This window comes from Fonsecaea multimorphosa (genome assembly GCF_000836435.1).
Source record: "Fonsecaea multimorphosa CBS 102226 unplaced genomic scaffold supercont1.16, whole genome shotgun sequence".
NCBI lineage: Eukaryota > Fungi > Ascomycota > Eurotiomycetes > Chaetothyriales > Herpotrichiellaceae > Fonsecaea > Fonsecaea multimorphosa.
The window spans coordinates 484,791-502,295 of record NW_015971650.1 but is presented as its reverse complement, the minus strand read 5'-3'; the positions used below and the strand labels follow the sequence as shown (position 1 = coordinate 502,295).

Below are 17,505 nucleotides of genomic sequence, written 5' to 3'. Positions count from 1 at the left end.
CTGCGAAAGAGGTTAGAAGATCGCATGGGAAGAGTTGTATAAATTGGACATTGGATTATGGGAGCCCCTGCATTCTTGCTCTATATAATGAATGACCACCTGCAGCGGAGCCACATTACAGATCAGATCTCATATAGCGCAGCACAGCGATTCTTTACATACTATCATCCATCCCAAGCTCGCTCATTGCATTCAATACCAATATCAATATTCTGTTCCTCGTGGGAGAAGTAATCATATCATCTTTTCCGTATCTATCGACCTAGGTTCCTACTACCTAGGGCAGACACACCCTCACCCTCCCTCCCAGCCCTAGGTGTTTTTAACTGGCTATACCACCCATAAGTGCCTTCCAAAGCCAGACTCAATACCTAAGGACCTGGAATTAGGGACCTGACCACTCATCAACCAACCCAGCTCCAATTGCGTCCTTCGTAAAGAGATGCAGGTGTTTAATGCCCGATGTTTCTTCGGATTAGGAATGAACTAAATAAAGAAAAACCTCGTAACGGGACCGCCTCTCATCTTATTTCTGCTCGATAATACCCAGCCCGTCTTGTCTTAAACGTCGTGGTCGTATCAAGCTGGGTAACCAGCCCGCTAAACCCATATCGTATGTATGTATGTGTGTGTGTGTGTGGAAAGCCATCCTTACTCCTCTGTCTTTGATACCGTGATGGAATGATGTCCAGTGAATGGTAGATGATCCGTTCGCTGGCGGCGCCCGGAGACTGATCTGATCGCCTATGGGATACAATGTAATGCTTACAAGGCAAATGGTTGGGGGTGTGCTCGCCGCCTCTATCCATTTCAGCGACAATGTCAATGATCGCAGGCTGGATTCACCAAAGCCTGGTGCTGCTGCCTCGTATCAGTCAAGACTGGACACGACGCCCACTTCCGTAACCTTGCGGAGCCCTAACCCTTCTTTCTCAAGGGATACCCGTGTGGCATCTTTGCTGACCACGTCTATTTCGGCAATAAGACACCCCTTTCCTTGTGATAACTCGCCACCTCCTTGACCAATGCCACAAACTCCTTCTGCTTGTCCTTGGGATGCGCCACTACCTTCATAAGGTCTTTGATAGTTATGCCTTGGGGTGGGATCGCATTCTTGATGTCTTGTGCTGAGGGGAATGCAACCGGCCTCGGCACGCTACCTCCCGCAGAGACTGGAGTCGGCGACGCTGCACGCGAGGATGGTTGAGCTGGTGGTGAGGCTGTTCCGGCCGCGCCACTTGGAGGTGGAGACGCCGACATCTTGAGCTTGAGCCGTCGAGCACGACTGCTGTCGGACATGGCAGCGCCGTCAGTGTCTGTGTCTGACCCGGCTCCTATAGGACTTGCGGCACCGGCGCGCTTTCTTGCCTTCAGCGCTGCCAAAGGGTCTAATGTCTGCGGAGCAGAGGAGCTGGGCGGGAAATTGACAGGGGACATGGGTCTCGAATGGCCCGGCGTGGGTTGACTAGAAGGCACATGTTTCGACTTGAGCTTCTTCTTTCGCGTCGAGGCATCCGTGCCCGAGGCATCAGAAAGATTTGGCGACCCAGGGCGTTTCAAAGAACGCGTCGATGTCGACTTCTTCATGCCCCCTTCATCGTCGTGGTCAGACCCCCTCTTCTCTTTGCGACCCGAGGGAGTGTTGGCGCCCGAGGACAGAGCGGATTTCTTGGCCTCGGCCTCTTCTTCCTTCTTGATGTTGGCAAGACGCTCACGCTCGATTCGCTCGCGTTCTTCCTCGCTGTCGGTCTTTGCACAACGTATTAGCTACTTCGTCGGATGGTGCACAAAGGGTAGAACTTACCGAGGATTCATATTCGGAATCACTGCCATGATTGTAATTGCGCTCCCGCCTCTCCAGGGCTTTTCTCAAGTCCTTGAAGTTCTTCTTTCTGGCCTCTGCCTCGCGCTTTTCACGCTCTTCTGCTTCATCGTACTCCTTAAGGTCTTTGAAATCGAGGAAATTAGCTTGCAACTGATCTTCCTTGATCCGCTTCTCTGCGAGCTTCTCATCCTCATCCTTATCCACGAAGAGATCACCCTCCTCGTCGTCGGCAAAGTCGTCTTCGTAGTCCAGATCCGCTTCCTCGCCAGTCCTCCCTGCATCGGTTGTTGTCCGAGCTGCGCCGGAAAAGAGTGCCTTGCTTTCTCTTACAGCGCGCTCCTTCAAGGCTTCCTGGATGCGAGCTTCTCGGTGGCGAATCAGCCACTCGGGATCAGAGCCTCCCTTTTTCATCGCGGCTTCGACTTCCTCGATCGTCATCTTTTGAAGGTTTTCTCGTTTCGGCTTGAATTGGTAGACCTTTTCAATGGGAATGAGCCGAAACTTGCCAGTTGAAGCATCCACGGCCGGCTCGTAGACAAAGGCGGCGTTGGAGCAAACAGAGCCGATTTGATGATGCCCAATGAAGCAGTGTTTGTTGTCGAAATCTTCGAGATGCCATGGGAGCTTTTCCTCGTAGTTGTTCTGGATCCGACGTTTCTCCTCGGCCGTAAAGTCTGGTCTGAAGACTTGCTGGGTTTTCTTTTTGAAGTTCAACTTCTTGCCGGTATTTTGGGACGGAGCTATCTGCGCCAGATTCGCCTCACGCTCTTTCTGCCGAATTTCTTTTCGCCGATTCAGATCTTCCCTCTCTGCAGCGTTGAGCCCGTCCTTTGGTTCTGCTTGCTCTTCCTCCTTCTTTTCCTCCTTCTGTCCCGGAGGCGGAGCGCGAGGATCGCGTCGATGCAGACGAACTGGCTTGGAAAACTCGGCTTCATTGCGAATGTCTATGGGTTTGTCGCCTGCAAGCTGGAGAATATGATACCTGAGCCCATTTAGCAGATCCCTCTTTGTTGTCACCAGTTTGTAGTCCGTATATGATATTCCTTCTGCTGCAATCCGAGGATCGCTGAAGCCGCTCACGCGCTCGTGATCTGGAATAGTTGCCTTGGAGGGAGAGAGAGGGCGCGAATGAAGCGCAGTTAGGGATTGCGGCTTGGGAGGTGAATGGCCGTTGACGTTCATGTTCACGTTCCCGTTGACGGGAGGAGTGAGGTGGCCGTTCAGTTGAGGCTTGGTCGCAGCAGGCTTGAACCTTGGGCCTTTGAAAAAGGGGTCAGAAGCAGGCTTCTTGCGTCTGATCATAGGAGTTGCGCCAGGAGGACGGGTTGCAGGCCCGCCAGAGGGCGCTGAACCTGGATTCATTGTTGATTCTGCGTCCTGCGATATCCTAGCATCAATAGCGAAGAAGGTAAAAAGAAGGAGAAAGGAATGCTGCGAAGTAATTCAGTGATTTGTGAGTTGAGAATCGAGTGAGTAGTGGTGGGAAACGGAGATGATAGAGACCGGAGTGTTGGTGTTTTGGAATGCAAGGACAGCTTCAGGTTTGGCCGTCATGCACACAGTTTCCCCCACCAACTTCCCTGCCTAGAGGTGCCAAACCACGGTACACAGTAGGTGCCACGGGTGCCACAGGTGCTAACCTCTAGGCTACTCGGCGGCTTGCAGTTTGATGCCAAGGCCGTTATGCTGGTGGAGTGCCGGGCGGCTACCTAGCTAGGTACCTAGGTAGCAAATAGGGAGGTACTTAGGTACCTGAGTGCTTCTACTGTAGAGTCATAGGCACCCTAGGAACCGTTGAGGGAGCCTCCGGGGTATCATTTCCTCCCTAAACGGAGTCCTACGGTGGCGAATTCTTCTGTGACTGGCCCGTTGGCACCGCTAGTTGCACATGCGATTCGCCGGCAATGACGAACTCTGGTTTGCACTTCAACTCACTCACAGGTATTCACTCGATTCACCCAACCCTCTCCCTTTCATCCGTTGATATTCACTCTGCGCCTCGAAGATTTTTCCATTTCACTTCAAGTCATTGTTGACAGACGCATTCAAAGTCTGAACCTCGATTGAGAAGTGTCATCTCACCTGTGTCTCTTTTCCTCGACTGTGGTACAGGGCTGATGGATTCACCTCTTCCCTACCAAGATCACGGCGGTTGCGGAATCTTGTGAACTTCATCTGAATTCTCTTGTTCTCGAGTTTACCAGGAAAGCATGGACGCACCAGGGAATCAGTCTGGCTTCTCTCCTCACGTCTGGAATCGACTCAATGACTTGGCTCAACAATCTGCGCCTCGAGCAAGAGGCGGCCGTCGTCGCGGCCAAGGCCAAGCTAGATCTACCTGGCCACACCAAGGCCAAGAAGACCAAGATCGTGCAAACAGTCAACAACATGCTTCCTCATTCACTGTTAACCTCGACTCTTTTCCGCCCCTTGGAGCACAGCCACCACCTCATGGGAGGAGTCATGCTCCTCATCCACCAAGATTCCAGCATCCGCCGGAGCCCCAACCTCAGCACTTCAACGATGCGTACCATGGCACTCCCAGAGAGTATCAAGAACGTGCAAGAGGGAACTATCGAGGCCCACGCTCTTTCGGTGCGCAGCAGCGTCGGCCACAACATCATTTTCAACCAGAACACCAGCCACAGCTGATGCACCCTGCCGCATTTCGCACGAATGGCCGACCTCAAACCCAACATCACGGGCAGCTCTACAATCCTAATGATAGCATGCACCTTAGCACAGCGCAGCAACAGCGCTCCATGCGACATTTGGTCATGATGCAATCGGATTACCTCACCAGCGTCGGCAAAACGGCGTATGAGGCGCACAAATTTACGCAAGAGGAGAGAGACGTCAAGGAGAATTTCCGACGTACTTTGGAGAGCATTGCGAAACAGGCATTGGGTGCCGAATATCCAGACTTGAGGCAAGACCAGGTCAAATTGAAGTGCTATGGCAGTCTTGCCAACGGCTTTGCGCTCGCAGGGTCCGACATGGATCTCCTTCTGTCACTAGCCGACTTCCAAGGACCAGAAACAGAAGTCAACCGGAAGCCAGCGAACGAACCCAAGGTAGCATCGGAGGATGGGGAGGAGGAAGAGCAGGACTTCAAGACTGACACTGGCCGTATCTTGGAGAAAGCCTTCCTTGACCACGAATTTGGGGCCAGGCTTATCACCCAGACGCGTGTTCCAATCCTTCGCATCTGTCAGAATCCAACCCCAGAGCTGCTGCGGAATCTGCGGGAAACCCGCGCCGCGTGGGAAAGCTCTCGCGGTGAAACGGGTGTTGTCGAGTCAAACCTACCAACATCGGACGATCCCCCAACAGAAGTGGATTCGGTTGAACAGGCCTTGACCGACCTCAAACTTGGAGAGACTGCACCTGCGAAACAAGACCGGCGTGGCAATGAGGGTCTAGAGTTCACCGAGGATTGTGGCATTCAGTGTGACATCAACTTCTCCAACTTCGTGGCTCTCCACAATTCGTCCATGCTTCGACTCTACCAAAGCTTCGATCCGCGAGTCAGAGAAGTTGGCGTCTTTGTAAAGATCTGGGCCAAGACCCGAGACATCAACACGCCATATCGCGGTACTCTATCAAGCTATGGCTGGATTTTGATGGTTCTTCACTATCTGATGAACGTCGCGAGGCCACCTGTCATTCCCAATCTACAGCATCTCGCCAAGATTGACGACTCATGGCACCCAGATAAGCCAATCGAGTTATTCGAGGGATTCGATGTCCGCTTCGTACAGGATCCCCAAAGTCTAAAGGAAATTCGAGAAGATATGGCTGCAAACCCAAACAGAGAGTCCACAGGTCAATTGGTGAGAGGCTTCTTCCAGTACTATGCAACCTATCAAGGCTTTCATTGGACTCGGGATGTTATCTCAATTAGAACAAAAGGCGGTCTCATATCCAAGCAAGCCAAAGGGTGGACTGAGGCGAAGTGGCAACAGACACAGAAGAAATCAGTCCGTCTTCGCTATCTGGTGGCAATCGAGGACCCCTTCGAGATCGAACATAACGTCGCACGTACTGTGGGGCACCACGGCATAATCGCTATACGAGACGAGTTCCGTCGAGCGTGGTCAATCATCAGCACAATCGGCCCGGATCAGAAAATTCCTGCAGAGGAACTTCTCACTCCTGTCACGGAGCGCGTGGACACGTTGAGAAAAGATTTGGAAGCCCGCAAGGAAAGACAAATGCAGATGAGAAAGGAATTGGAGGCTAAGGAGAAAGCAATGCTTCGGAAAGGGGATGAGGAGCTCCCGGATCCACTTAGAGATGGTACGTTGGGAAATTCTGATCCAGGGAATCCCGAAACCCATTCGTTTGGCGAGGGCGAGCGCTGGCCGTCACAGTCGAAGCTGACCTCGACTACCTACTACCAGGACAGGAACACGCAATTGAAGCCAAACAGTTGGCGCCACAGGAAGGTATTGGTCGAGAGTGACGACGAAGAAGACCCACCCAATCATGCTCCTGATGAAGCAAAGACGCAGGGGAGTATTCATGACACCGCTCCACAGGTACAGACCAAGCCGGAGGAAGTATTCATTTCCTTATCAGAAGTGCCTCTGGCCAGTGGCTATGACCATGAAGGGAATCCTGTTGCCTGGGATGTTGACACCCAGGATGGCCGCTGGCTTCACTGGAGAGACCGGAAGGCGAGGCATGGCAAATTGAAGCCAATCTCAAATCCAAATCTACGCAAACTAAATGCAGAGTGCCCCTACGATCCGAGACGACCAAATCCGTACATCGACAAACCATACCGCACTCACGCTGAAAAGCTCGAATCCCTGCGACCACCATGGCCTTCAAGCAATCGTGATGGGGGACATAAGAGCGGGGTCGCACCTGTTCAGCCTCAATCTGTCGAGGACAGGATGGCAGTGCCCAGGGCTAAGACAGTTGCTCAGAACCACGGCACGCCAGATGCCGATGTGAGAGTGGAAGCGGCTGTATCTTGTGAGGCAGACACCTCCGAAAAGGACAAGGCCAAAGCCCTAGAAAATACAGGTGACACTCCAACACATGGGGCACCATTGGGCCCAGTAGGGCTAGACATACCATGGGACAGAGATACTTGCGGTGGCCGCTGGCTTCGACGGCGAGATGCACGCATACGTGCAGGAAAGTGGGAGCATCATCCAGGCTCTCGATACGCAGAGATTGACATTGCGTTTCCTTACAACCCGGAGATGACATGGGAAGAGCTAGAGGGGATGAACCAGCTATTACGACAATACTACAAGCGCACTATTCGCAGTACCAAGGAGCGAAATCCCTTGTCTCGATCCGTTGCAACAGCCTCATCTGAAATTGCACGCAACGACCGAGCTCCACCATCTGGGGTCAGCCAGACAGCAGCGTCTGCAGTGCAGATAGAAACTCAGATGTTAACTCAGCACACGATGGCAGAAAACGATACTCAACGCAGTAGTCGCTCACTTGTCTACTCAAGTTCTGCTGGCGTTGATCCACTACCGGACCAGTTGCTTTCCCCTGACAGTCACCCTCCCCATGATAGCGTTTCCGAAAGAGCGCCAAAACGACCTCCAGATGATTCCCGAAGTCCAAACTTGGACTTTCTCCGCACTCAACGAGTGGCCTTCTTTTCAAGGTTCGTGAGTCCACCAACAAATGAGGCCCACACGAATATTCAGCTTGAATCGAAGCCGGCTATTGCGAGTGAAGCCCCTACATTGGTCGACGAACAGTGCCAAACTCCCATTTCACCCGGCCAAACACCTGCCGAAGAAGTGTGTGTGGTCGGAGACTCTTCTCATGACTTGGAGGCAAAAGTCTATTCTGGAAAAGCAGACAATCAGTCCCTCTATGCCGGTAACGAGTCTTCGGCGGCAATGGAATCGGAAGAGAGCAAAGGTACAGAGTCTTCATCGCTTGAAGTCCCTGCCACACTATATCCGCACCTCGACAGCAGCATGCGACCAAGGGATGAAGACCCTAACATTATGCCTATCCCCCGGTACACCGGCTTCCGTTTCGATCCACGGCAAATGGAAGATCTTGCTGTCATTGCAAGGGGCGGCAATGGGTGTGCGAGGGCAGGGGCGCAGTTTCACATCGAAGAGGAATACGAATGGGGCGGCGGAGGGATGATGGGATGGAAGACAAGCAGCGGACCGCAGCTTGCTGGAATGAGTGGCGGTCATACACCCTACGAGGCTGGCAGAGGAGACGAACAAGGATTGCTTGAAGAGCTTCCCAGGGACATGGATTGATGTTTGACTTGGAGGGAAGGTTGCGAGTAGGAAGTCAACTCGGCCATCGAGATTCAGCAATTGCATTATTGTTATTGCAGCATTCCTAGACGGGGATTTGGTGCAGCCAGCAGGATAGCCGCCGTGGCCGAAGTCTTCAGTCAATCTACTATTATTCTCAGACGGAGACCAAAGATCAAAAGGCGACCGACTTTAGAGCATGGAGCAAAGAGCAAGATATCATTATCCCATAGCCAAAGAGGAACGTCCAACGTGATGAGAGGTGCTCTATCAAGATAACCGAATATCTCGGAGGGGCTTGGACAGAGAATCACCTCTCAGCTGTACAACATGACGATTAGTATGAGAGTCCCCGTAATGAATAGATTCGTTTTCGAAGCTTTTGACCTGGTGTAGTGGCTGAAGCTGTTCTCTCCTTTTGTTCCCCTTGTGCTTGTGGTTGTTTCATCCTCGTCACAGATTGCAGGCGCCCCATTGGCTGCAGAGACGCTGAAACCAGGCGAGCAGGGACCTGGTACTATCGTCTTCCTCGTAGCATCGTGACGAAGACATTTCTTCTTCTTTTCTCCTCAGTTAGATCTTCTTGATCGTGTATGCCTGATTGCACCTGAGATTGTTTGTTCTCTCCCTGGCCGGCTCCAGTCTATTATTGCAGCGTCAATCATTCGAGAACCCGCAGTTCTCCTCGGTCACACTCAGGAAGTCGAATCACAAACATCCTTGAAGAAAGCGTCCGGGATCTTCAGGATATTGAAGGCTCTGTGACGAGGCTAAGGGGAAACAAGGACCAAAAGGTCAGAAAAAAAAAAGAGAAAAAGCAAAGGAAGGGTAGCGAGGGACGAGGAGAATCATGGTGTTGAAGCCATCAAAACCCCGTCCAACCCCGAAGCAGCAGCCTCAGCAACCCAGCCCATCATGGGCCCGCCACATCACGCTGGACCTGCTCCTACTGATCCTGGCCAACTCGGTCTTCCACCCGTGGATCACGCTGGTCTTCTACCTGTGCCTGGCCGCCGTGCACAAGCACCGGGAGCCCCTCGCGTACTACACGCTGTACTACACGGCGTTTTTGGCGATTGTGGAGTTGGCCATCTGGCTCAACCACCGCCTCACGTACGGCAGGCACAGAAAGGTCAACTGGGCGGAGGACAACGAGGTCGTGGTCATCACGGGCGGCGCGCAGGGGTTGGGCAGAGTGCTGGCCGAGATGGTGCTGAGAAAAGGCGCCAAAGTGGCCGTCTTGGACGTCCTGCCGCCGGATGAGGAGGCGCAAGAGGAGATGGAGCGCTGGGATCTGGTCTGGGAGGTGGTGGATGTGAGTAATGCGGAAGAAGTAAAGAAAGCGGTGGACAGAGTTGTTGATGAGGTAGGTTTGGACCGGTGCTTTTCATTCTATTTCTGTTTTTTACTCGTTCAGGGGGCTAACGATAGATATCAATCAGCTTGGGCCACCGACAATCCTGGTCAACAACGCAGCAACGTCCATCAACGGCCTTCCGCTGGCCTCTCCGGCTTCCTCAGATACATCAACATCAGCCCTATCTCCCCAACAAGCCACCAAAACCATCACAACCAACACGCTCGGCCACTTCACCGTCCTCTCTGCCGTCCTGCCTCATCTTCTCACCTCGTCCCAGGGCGCCCATATAATAACAATTTCCTCAATCCTCTCGCACCTCGCGCCGGCCAAATTGGCCGACTACAGCGCATCGAAAGCTGCCGTCTCAGCTCTCCACAACACTCTGTGCCACGAACTCCGCACGCACCCCGATCCCTCGGTCTTTGACAAGGTGAAAACCATCCTCGTCGAGCCAGGTCAACTATCCACACAGCTATTTGCGGATATCACAAGAGTGCCCTTTTACGCGCACTTTTTCGGACCGGTGTTGGAGGCCAAGGACGTAGCCAAGGAGATTGTGCGGTGGGTGGAAAGAGGTGACGGCGGGGTGATCCGCATGCCATTTTATGCCAAATGTGTGCCGTTTCTGGGCGTGATGCCGGGGGCTGTCCAGAGGGTGGTGCGGTGGTGGAGTGGAATCGATCGAGCGATTGTTGCGAGGGAGAAGAAAGTCTGAGCTCGCCAATCCCGAAGGGACTCGATGAGAATGAGTCCGTTGCATGATATATGCCAGCATTTTGAAGAGTTTCGATTCTTTCCCGGACTTTGTAGGCTTATTGGCGTTCAACCCTCCGTGATCGTGCCTGAGCTCTCCTGGCTCGGCCCTTCTAGCCTCATTCCATCTATCAGACGCATGACGGCGATTTCCTAATCATCATCATGAATCGTGATCCCAGTTTCTTTGACCACTTCCGCCACACCAAAGTCCGAGCCTTGCTCCTCTTCCTGGCTCCCTTTTGGTGGTATCTGCAGCCCCCCGGCCTTCCGCTTAATACCTTGCGCCTCTCCATTCTCAACGGCGTCCTTCGCTCCATTCACACCCCCATCCGTCTGTTTCTCTTTATCCTTTTTTCCCTTTCTCTTATTCCTGCGCTCCCGATTCCGTCGAGTCTTCTCCTCGTCCTTCTCCCTCCTCTCCCGTTCTTCTCGTTCCCACTTCTCGTTCTCCTCCTCCTTCTTGGCCTCTTCGTCCATGGCGCGCAACCTCTCATACTCTCTCCGCCTGCTGGCCTTGTACACGTGGAACTCACCGGAGCCCGCACCTGCACTCGAGCCTTGGACGTTGGCGACGATTTCGGGAGGCGCGGGCAATGATTTCTTGACAGCGCTGGATGCGGGAGGTAGCTGGACTGGGCGTGAAGGGTCTAGGAAGAGAGACTCGAGTTCATGAGCCTGCTGCGAAGTTGCGCGGACGTTGGGGTTGGATGTGTAGGCCCCGCGGGCGCGTTTGAGTGGTCGGTGGGAACGGGGGTCGGCGGAGGTGGGGATGGCCTCCGGAATAGGTTCAGACATTTTGGCAAATGGCGAAGGTGTCTATGTGCGCAGGGCGAGTATTCGAGCAGGCAGTTGGGGTGTATCGACAGAGAAAATGCTGTATGAGAAGACACGGCGCGCGGTGCAACTGCAGAGTGACCGAGTGACGTACTTTTCTCAGCGTCAAAGATCAAATGATCTGCAGTAGGACTGTCTACGGCGACGCACAATGCTGCATTCCGTCAAACTCCCGGTGTCAGTCCAACTTCACTGCCACATATCCATCCAGAATCATTGCACTGGCTAGTGAAAGCTGCTTTTTGGAGCGAACTCTCCAGATTGAGTCTCACAGTCTATAATGGACAGATGATAGGAAGAGGCGTGCATCGGGTGCTTGATCGGTAACCCTCAGCGCTCAGCATGCCTCAAAAAGCGACAGGGTCGCATCTCAAAAGAACATACGAGGTAGGCCGCCATTCCCTGCCGTCTGCGGACCTGAACTCAGGAAGACCAGAATGCATTGAGACTCCTCGACTCTAGGAGAAGGAAAACCCGGCCCCAAAATGCAGTAGGCCCCTTTCCCAATCCTCATGCCACCGATAAGCCACGCGTTGAAGCTCGTTCGTCCCTTCGTGGGACGCCGAGCATAGCAGGCATGAGGAATTGGCTGCAAAAGATAGGCTACAAGGTACGTCGTGAAGGCTTGTGTTCAACTCCCATAAATACCCGTTCTAACAAATGTGGAAGGACGTCGATGTGGCAGCCTTGAACATTGTGCACGTTGCTGGCACCAAAGGCAAAGGCAGTACCTGTGCTTTCACTCGATCTCTGTTGCAAGAATGGGGCAAGAGAACAGGCTTTCCCAACAAAATAGGGCTCTACACCTCACCTGATCTTACAAGCATTCGGGAGCGGATCCAAATCAATGGGCAACCCATCTCCGAAGATCTGTTTACCAAGTACTTTTTCGAGATTTGGGACCGGTTGTTCTCTCAGCAGGACGGAGAGGACGAGAGACAGCCTCGATATCTGCAATTGATTGCATTGCTAGCCATTCACACCTTTTCTCAGGAGGGAACCCAAGCGGCCATCTCTGAGACGCATCATGGTGGCGAATATGACGCTACAAACGTTGTTTCTGCGCCCGTAGTGACGGGAATAACTTCCATCGGACTAGACCATCTGGCGCAGCTGGGACCCGGTATCGAGGATGTGGCCTGGCACAAGGCTGGCATCTTCAAGCATGGGACTCCTGCTTTCTCTGCTCCACAGGAGCCCGCGGTCGAAGCTGTGCTGAGATCTCGGGCGGCTGAAAAAGGTGTTCAGTTTGAGGTAGTCCCTGTCAATCCTTCTCTGCCTCTCAATGCGAACGCTTTGCCCGCGCAGGTGCAACGTATCAATTGTTCCCTGGCCATTGCTCTCGTCAACGCTTTTCTCTCCCGAAAGAGCCCGTTTGAGCAAAAGAAGCTCAGTGAGCAGGACATCCAGCAGGGTATTGAGAATTTCTCGTGGCCAGGCCGATTTGAGGTGATCAAAACCGCCAGTTGTACTTGGTTTCTCGATGGAGCTCACAACGAATTGAGCATTGGGCAGGCGGTGGAGTGGTTTGCTGAGATGGCCACGGCTCCTTCTTACCGCAATGGTCAACCTGGTCCTCCATGCATGATTATCTTCTCTCACATGTCGGAAGAACGAGATGGCCCGTCGTTGTTGAGAGCCTTGGCGAGTGCGGTCGAGCGGAACGATATACGAGGACCTGAGATGGTGTTTACAACGTACCAGGAAAGACGTGACGGAAGTATTCGACCCGGTAGGCAACATGCCGTCCTTCAATTTATGTACTGACAGAAACCAGACAAGACTCTGAAGCCTCCGGACAAGTTACTGGCGGATCTTCCAAAACAGTACTGCGGCCTCTGGAAATCGATTTTTCCCAATGCAAGCACCAGATATTTAGCTTCCATTGAAGAAGCATTGGAATATGCAGAGAGAGCCAGCTTGCAGAGAGACGGTCTGCAAGTATTGGTGACGGGTAGCTTGCACCTGGTTGGTGGTGCACTTTACTTGCTGCAACGGTGGAAGCAGACGAGCAGTGATCGGTAAGGTCACGGAAGTCCTACCGGAGCTGTGGTTGCAGCGACATTGAGACGACCTGAGCATTGATCCTCAGAGATTCCGGACTGCGCGTCATCACTGATAGAACCAGATGTTTCGAAGCGCCTTCGCTACCCCGTGTGGCTTCTGGGGTCAATTCCCTGACTGCGCGTTACTAGGTGGGATGTGGCTGCAACTCCTACCTTGAGCTGGCTCGATTAGGGGAAGGTTTCAACAATTTAGAGAACCAATGCGACTTTGAAGGGCCTCAGACCAATTCTAGAATGACAAACTGCAACATGGCCACTATGCCACCAAACTTCTCGGTCATACCTTCTGTCATGCACTGACCAGGGCGCCATCAGTACACTGGAGACATGGCCTTTTGCGAATGAAAGGCCAGAGGGTCAGAGCAAGGGAGGAGGCCCAACGACGAATATAGGCCATGCTTGCGCCTATCCATTGGTGGTCAACAGCGACTGTCATAAAAGTCTGAACACAGCAAAGGGTCCCAATGCATTAATATTCAACCTGGCCTTAATCTCGCTTGGTCAGCCCCTGGAGAGCTGGTCGCAGACCCTGGTCAAAACACCAACGCGCAACTGGACAATGCGATGATTTACCCTACACCGAGTAGGGAAGTCTCTCTGACCGCGTCCATCGAGTCGAACGGAGTCTGAGTGGATGAGTCCGAGTAAGCAACAAAGGATCGTACGAGGCCAGGCTCCGCGAACCGAGGCTGTCGTTTCAGTAAGCCCTAGGAGCCTCTTTCCAACTGTGGGGTTGTACCCGACCAGACCGAGCATTGCCGTGGGAGAAGTGTTCATACAGTATTACTCAACTCGACTCTACTACTGTCCTATACTACTACTGCTGTGGTTATATCACATACATACTCGGTGAGAGACGAGTAGGTACAATAGTCGGGACGTCAGTGTATGATCTGAGCTCAAGGCCGTCATTGTCTTGTCATACATTGTACTGTGTGCCCCCTCTAGTGGCCTGTTTGTTTTTGTTCTTCTCTACACTTGTCACTGCCCACTTCTCCCATTATCCCTACAGTATTTATCTATATATCTAGATATACAACTGAGCAGCTACCCTCGTCTCTATCTCGAATACATTACATACATTATCTATTTTATCACCCGAACACCAACAAAACACCATGGCCAGCGCAAGCAAGTACAAATACAACGACATCATCTACGAGGTCAAGGGCAAGATCGGTATCATCAAGGTATGTACTATGCGTACGTCGGTCCTCCTTACTCTCTTCGAGCCCTCTTCTCTCACCTTCGAGGTCGCTACATGCTTGCTGGCCTGTCCGGTGTATCGACAGAGCGTGTATTGCAACCCTCTCTCTCTTTCTCTCTCTCTGTATATCACTGGGCTTTTACTTTTATTAATTACGGGCGGACAGTTCAACCGACCAAAATCCCTCAATGCCTTTGGCGGCAGCCTCCTCCTGGACACAGTCTCGGCGCTGCGCGAGCTCAACGACCACCCGGACACTGTGTTTACTGTCCTCACCGGCGAGGGCAGGTTCTTCTCCTCGGGCGCTGATGTCAAAGGTACGTTTCTTCCCATTCTCTTTCGCTGTTTCATTGTCTACCGATGTGACCAAGGAGGGTCCTTTTCTTCCTTAGAGAGGGGATTTTGTTTTTTTGTTTTTCATGTTGTTTTGAGTCAGTTTTGTTTCTGATTTTTGACCTTGCGGCTCTCTTTGCAGGCGAGGTCATGGGGGGCTTGTCGTTTGGTCTGTCTATTTACTCCGACTCTCTCTACTGCTCATGAATGCCGGGCTGACGCTGAACCATCATTGCATCTTGCAGCCTCCGCTTCGAGGCCGGATATCAAGCATCCCAACCCTGCGGCGAAGAAGATTGATTTCATGGCCAGTATTAGCACCGGTAAGATCACATCTAGTCCCAAACCACAACCACACTGCCGCCCAGGTGGTGAACCCGACTAAGAGGGAGATGTGTCCTGCTCACACTTTCTACAAGCCATCGAACTCCTGCGCTCCATGATCGACCACAAGAAAGTGCTCGTGCTGGCGCTCAACGGTCCCGCTGTCGGCGGCGGCGCCGCATGGTTCGAGGGCATCGCCGACATCGTCCTGGCCGCCGACACGGCATACCTACAAGTGCCCTTCAGCGCGCTGGGGCTGGTTCCGGAATTCGGTTCCGCGACCGCCTTCTACCACTCGATCGGCGCCCATCGCGCCAACGACTTCCTCATGTTCGGCCGCAAGTTGACCGCCCAGGAACTCGAACAGTGGGGGTTGATCAACCGCATCTTCCCCACCAGCGGCTTCCACGATCATGTCGTCAAGTTTCTCGAGGGGCAACTTGCTGTGAATGACGGCAAGTCCATGATGGAGATGAAGCGGTTGCAGAACTTGCCCCTGAGGAGGGATAGGATGCTGGCCGTGTACGACGCCTCTGAGGCCCTGGCTGAGAGGTTTGTCGAGGATGCCCCCAAGCAGAGGTTCGCGGAGAAGAATAAGTTGTTGCTCGGTAAGTTTTTGACAGGGGCAGAAGAGGGAAGGAAGGCTAACTTGGGATCACAGAAAAATCAAAGAACCGGTCAAAGCTCTGAAGAGAGGAGAGGTGAAAGACCCTCCATTGGGTGCAGGAGAAAATCGCTATACTGCAGTTGCTGTCCAAGTTAATTGGGCTGTAGCCACCTAGTAGGAAGGTGGATTTGATCAGTGACTGCCACTGGAAACTGTGCTGATGGAGCGAGAAATAACCACTCCAGTAGTCGTAGTGCGCTTCGGGAGCAAACGACGTCTTCATCGATATCAGACCCACTGTTACATTTCAATCTGGCTCATCTCTCTCATGTTTCCCGTGAATTGTGATCGTGAGGAGACCAGAGCCAGGACAAAGCCCCAGCCTCGTAGCCTTGTATCGGTTAGCCGAGGTTCATGATGCGGTGGTCGGCTTAATACCTCGTACCTTGAAGCGCACTCGGTGACATCAAGAGTCTGACATTGGACTGGTGGTAGACTTGCCATCACTTTTCAATTCCTCTTTGGATGCGAAATCAAATTGCAAAAGGATCTGGGAGTAACTCGAAAGTCAGGCCGACAGACAGTCTTTTCGGGGAGATCGTTTCGCTCTTTGCAGAGAGGGCGTTGAGAGCTGGGAGTAAACCATGGCGGCAGCAACACGCATCCCTTCTACTGCCCCAACTAGGTTGAGACAGATTGCTCTCATTGCAAAAGACCTTGATCGGGCTCGAGATCTGTTGGTAGGTTGACACCGGTCCCTGCCAACCCTCGTCAACACATCGCAGCTCACCTGTTTACAAATTATACAAGACAAGGGTTCTCGACACGGAAATTGTATTCGTGGACCCTCAAGTGGCGCGATGGGGTATTAAGAACTTTCTCGGTACGATGTCTTTGTCCTGGACGCGTCCGTTGCAGCTTTTGATGACCCCAAACCTGGCTGACGTATGCCTTTGAACCACAGTGGCCGTTGGCGGCGACATTATTGAAGTGTGCTCTCCTTTCCAACCCAACACGACGGTGGGCAGACTGCTCGAGAAACGTGGCGATGGCGGGTACATGATCATCATGCAGACATTGGATGCTGCATCGAGAAAGAAATACATCGAGTCGAAGAACCTGGCTAAGGTCATCTTCGACCACCCACATGACGACGTAGAGTGTATCCAGTATCATCCGAAGGGGATTGCCGGTGAGTAATTAGTGCTTTGGGAATATTCCATGTCTCGAACCGCTGATCAGGCTGACGCGGCAAAGGGGGGATGATGCCAGAATTAGATTCTCACGCCCCTTCGGCCACGAATCCGACTCCCCTGGAGAGCCCGTTCAGTCCCTGGCACGCCTGCGGATCGGACTACGCAAGGTATTCTGCTGGGATGAAGCGTTGCGCACACCTGAAGCTGGTCAGGGCAACACTCCGCCTAGCACCGGGGCAAACAGACGTCCAGGCCGCCGCTCAGCAGTGGCAGGACTATTTCGGGGTGGGGAAACAAGGGAGCGAGCTGGTCTTTACAAACGCCCGCTTAAACTTCGTGCCGGGGGTGGACGGGATGCCTGAAGGATTGGAGAGCATCACGATTGAGGTCCAGGGCAGGGAGAGGCTCGACAAGATGTTGGACGTGGTAAGCAAGGAGGGTCTTTGCGGAGATGGATGGACGAATCTGCTAGGCGTCAAATGGTACTTTGTGCTCAAGGGTGAGGGAAAGGAGAGTAAACTGTGAGTGTTTGATCGGCGTGGGATATGTCGAGTTAGTACTGTACGAGGTAATATCGAGTATCTCGTAGAGGAGTGGTGGTGTGGATGGACACTTACCAGGTACGCGGTGGCCCGCAACTCAGATGGCCATCCAAGCCGTCTTCACTTTATTGCATGTGGTGATCACTGAGGAGAGTTTCGGTGTCTGGGCACTCAACGCTCCGCGTCTTTATGTCA

The 17,505-nt window shown here is 52.9% G+C and overlaps 7 protein-coding genes across 7 annotated transcripts; 5 read left to right on the top strand and 2 right to left on the bottom strand.

Annotated features, from left to right (window-relative positions):
* Nucleotides 1–969: 969 nt before the first annotated feature.
* Nucleotides 970–3,187, bottom strand: Z520_07832 (uncharacterized protein; the record flags this gene model as incomplete). The annotated part of the gene is made up of 2 exons (XM_016778329.1): nt 970–1,749; nt 1,805–3,187. The coding sequence occupies 2 exons, from the start codon at nt 3,185–3,187 to the stop codon at nt 970–972; spliced, it is 2,163 nt and encodes a 720-aa protein (XP_016630689.1).
* Nucleotides 3,188–4,035: 848 nt separating this feature from the next.
* Z520_07831 (uncharacterized protein) lies at nt 4,036–8,085 on the top strand (the record flags this gene model as incomplete). The annotated part of the gene is made up of 1 exon (XM_016778328.1): nt 4,036–8,085. One exon carries the CDS (start codon nt 4,036–4,038, stop codon nt 8,083–8,085), a length of 4,050 nt encoding a protein of 1,349 aa, XP_016630688.1.
* Nucleotides 8,086–8,935: 850 nt separating this feature from the next.
* Z520_07830 (uncharacterized protein) lies at nt 8,936–10,160 on the top strand (the record flags this gene model as incomplete). The annotated part of the gene is made up of 2 exons (XM_016778327.1): nt 8,936–9,451; nt 9,528–10,160. The coding sequence occupies 2 exons, from the start codon at nt 8,936–8,938 to the stop codon at nt 10,158–10,160; spliced, it is 1,149 nt and encodes a 382-aa protein (XP_016630687.1).
* A 191-nt stretch (nt 10,161–10,351) lies between these two features.
* Z520_07829 (uncharacterized protein) lies at nt 10,352–10,996 on the bottom strand (the record flags this gene model as incomplete). The annotated part of the gene is made up of 1 exon (XM_016778326.1): nt 10,352–10,996. One exon carries the CDS (start codon nt 10,994–10,996, stop codon nt 10,352–10,354), a length of 645 nt encoding a protein of 214 aa, XP_016630686.1.
* A 616-nt stretch (nt 10,997–11,612) lies between these two features.
* Z520_07828 (uncharacterized protein) lies at nt 11,613–13,060 on the top strand (the record flags this gene model as incomplete). Its single annotated transcript, XM_016778325.1, has 3 exons — nt 11,613–11,645; nt 11,705–12,767; nt 12,813–13,060. The coding sequence occupies 3 exons, from the start codon at nt 11,613–11,615 to the stop codon at nt 13,058–13,060; spliced, it is 1,344 nt and encodes a 447-aa protein (XP_016630685.1).
* Nucleotides 13,061–14,219: 1,159 nt separating this feature from the next.
* Nucleotides 14,220–15,655, top strand: Z520_07827 (uncharacterized protein; the record flags this gene model as incomplete). The annotated part of the gene is made up of 5 exons (XM_016778324.1): nt 14,220–14,291; nt 14,475–14,625; nt 14,887–14,964; nt 15,061–15,573; nt 15,627–15,655. The coding sequence occupies 5 exons, from the start codon at nt 14,220–14,222 to the stop codon at nt 15,653–15,655; spliced, it is 843 nt and encodes a 280-aa protein (XP_016630684.1).
* A 561-nt stretch (nt 15,656–16,216) lies between these two features.
* Z520_07826 (uncharacterized protein) lies at nt 16,217–17,293 on the top strand (the record flags this gene model as incomplete). Its single annotated transcript, XM_016778323.1, has 4 exons — nt 16,217–16,312; nt 16,383–16,455; nt 16,537–16,764; nt 16,830–17,293. 4 exons carry the CDS (start codon nt 16,217–16,219, stop codon nt 17,291–17,293), a joined length of 861 nt encoding a protein of 286 aa, XP_016630683.1.
* Between the last annotated feature and the right edge of the window lie 212 nt (nt 17,294–17,505).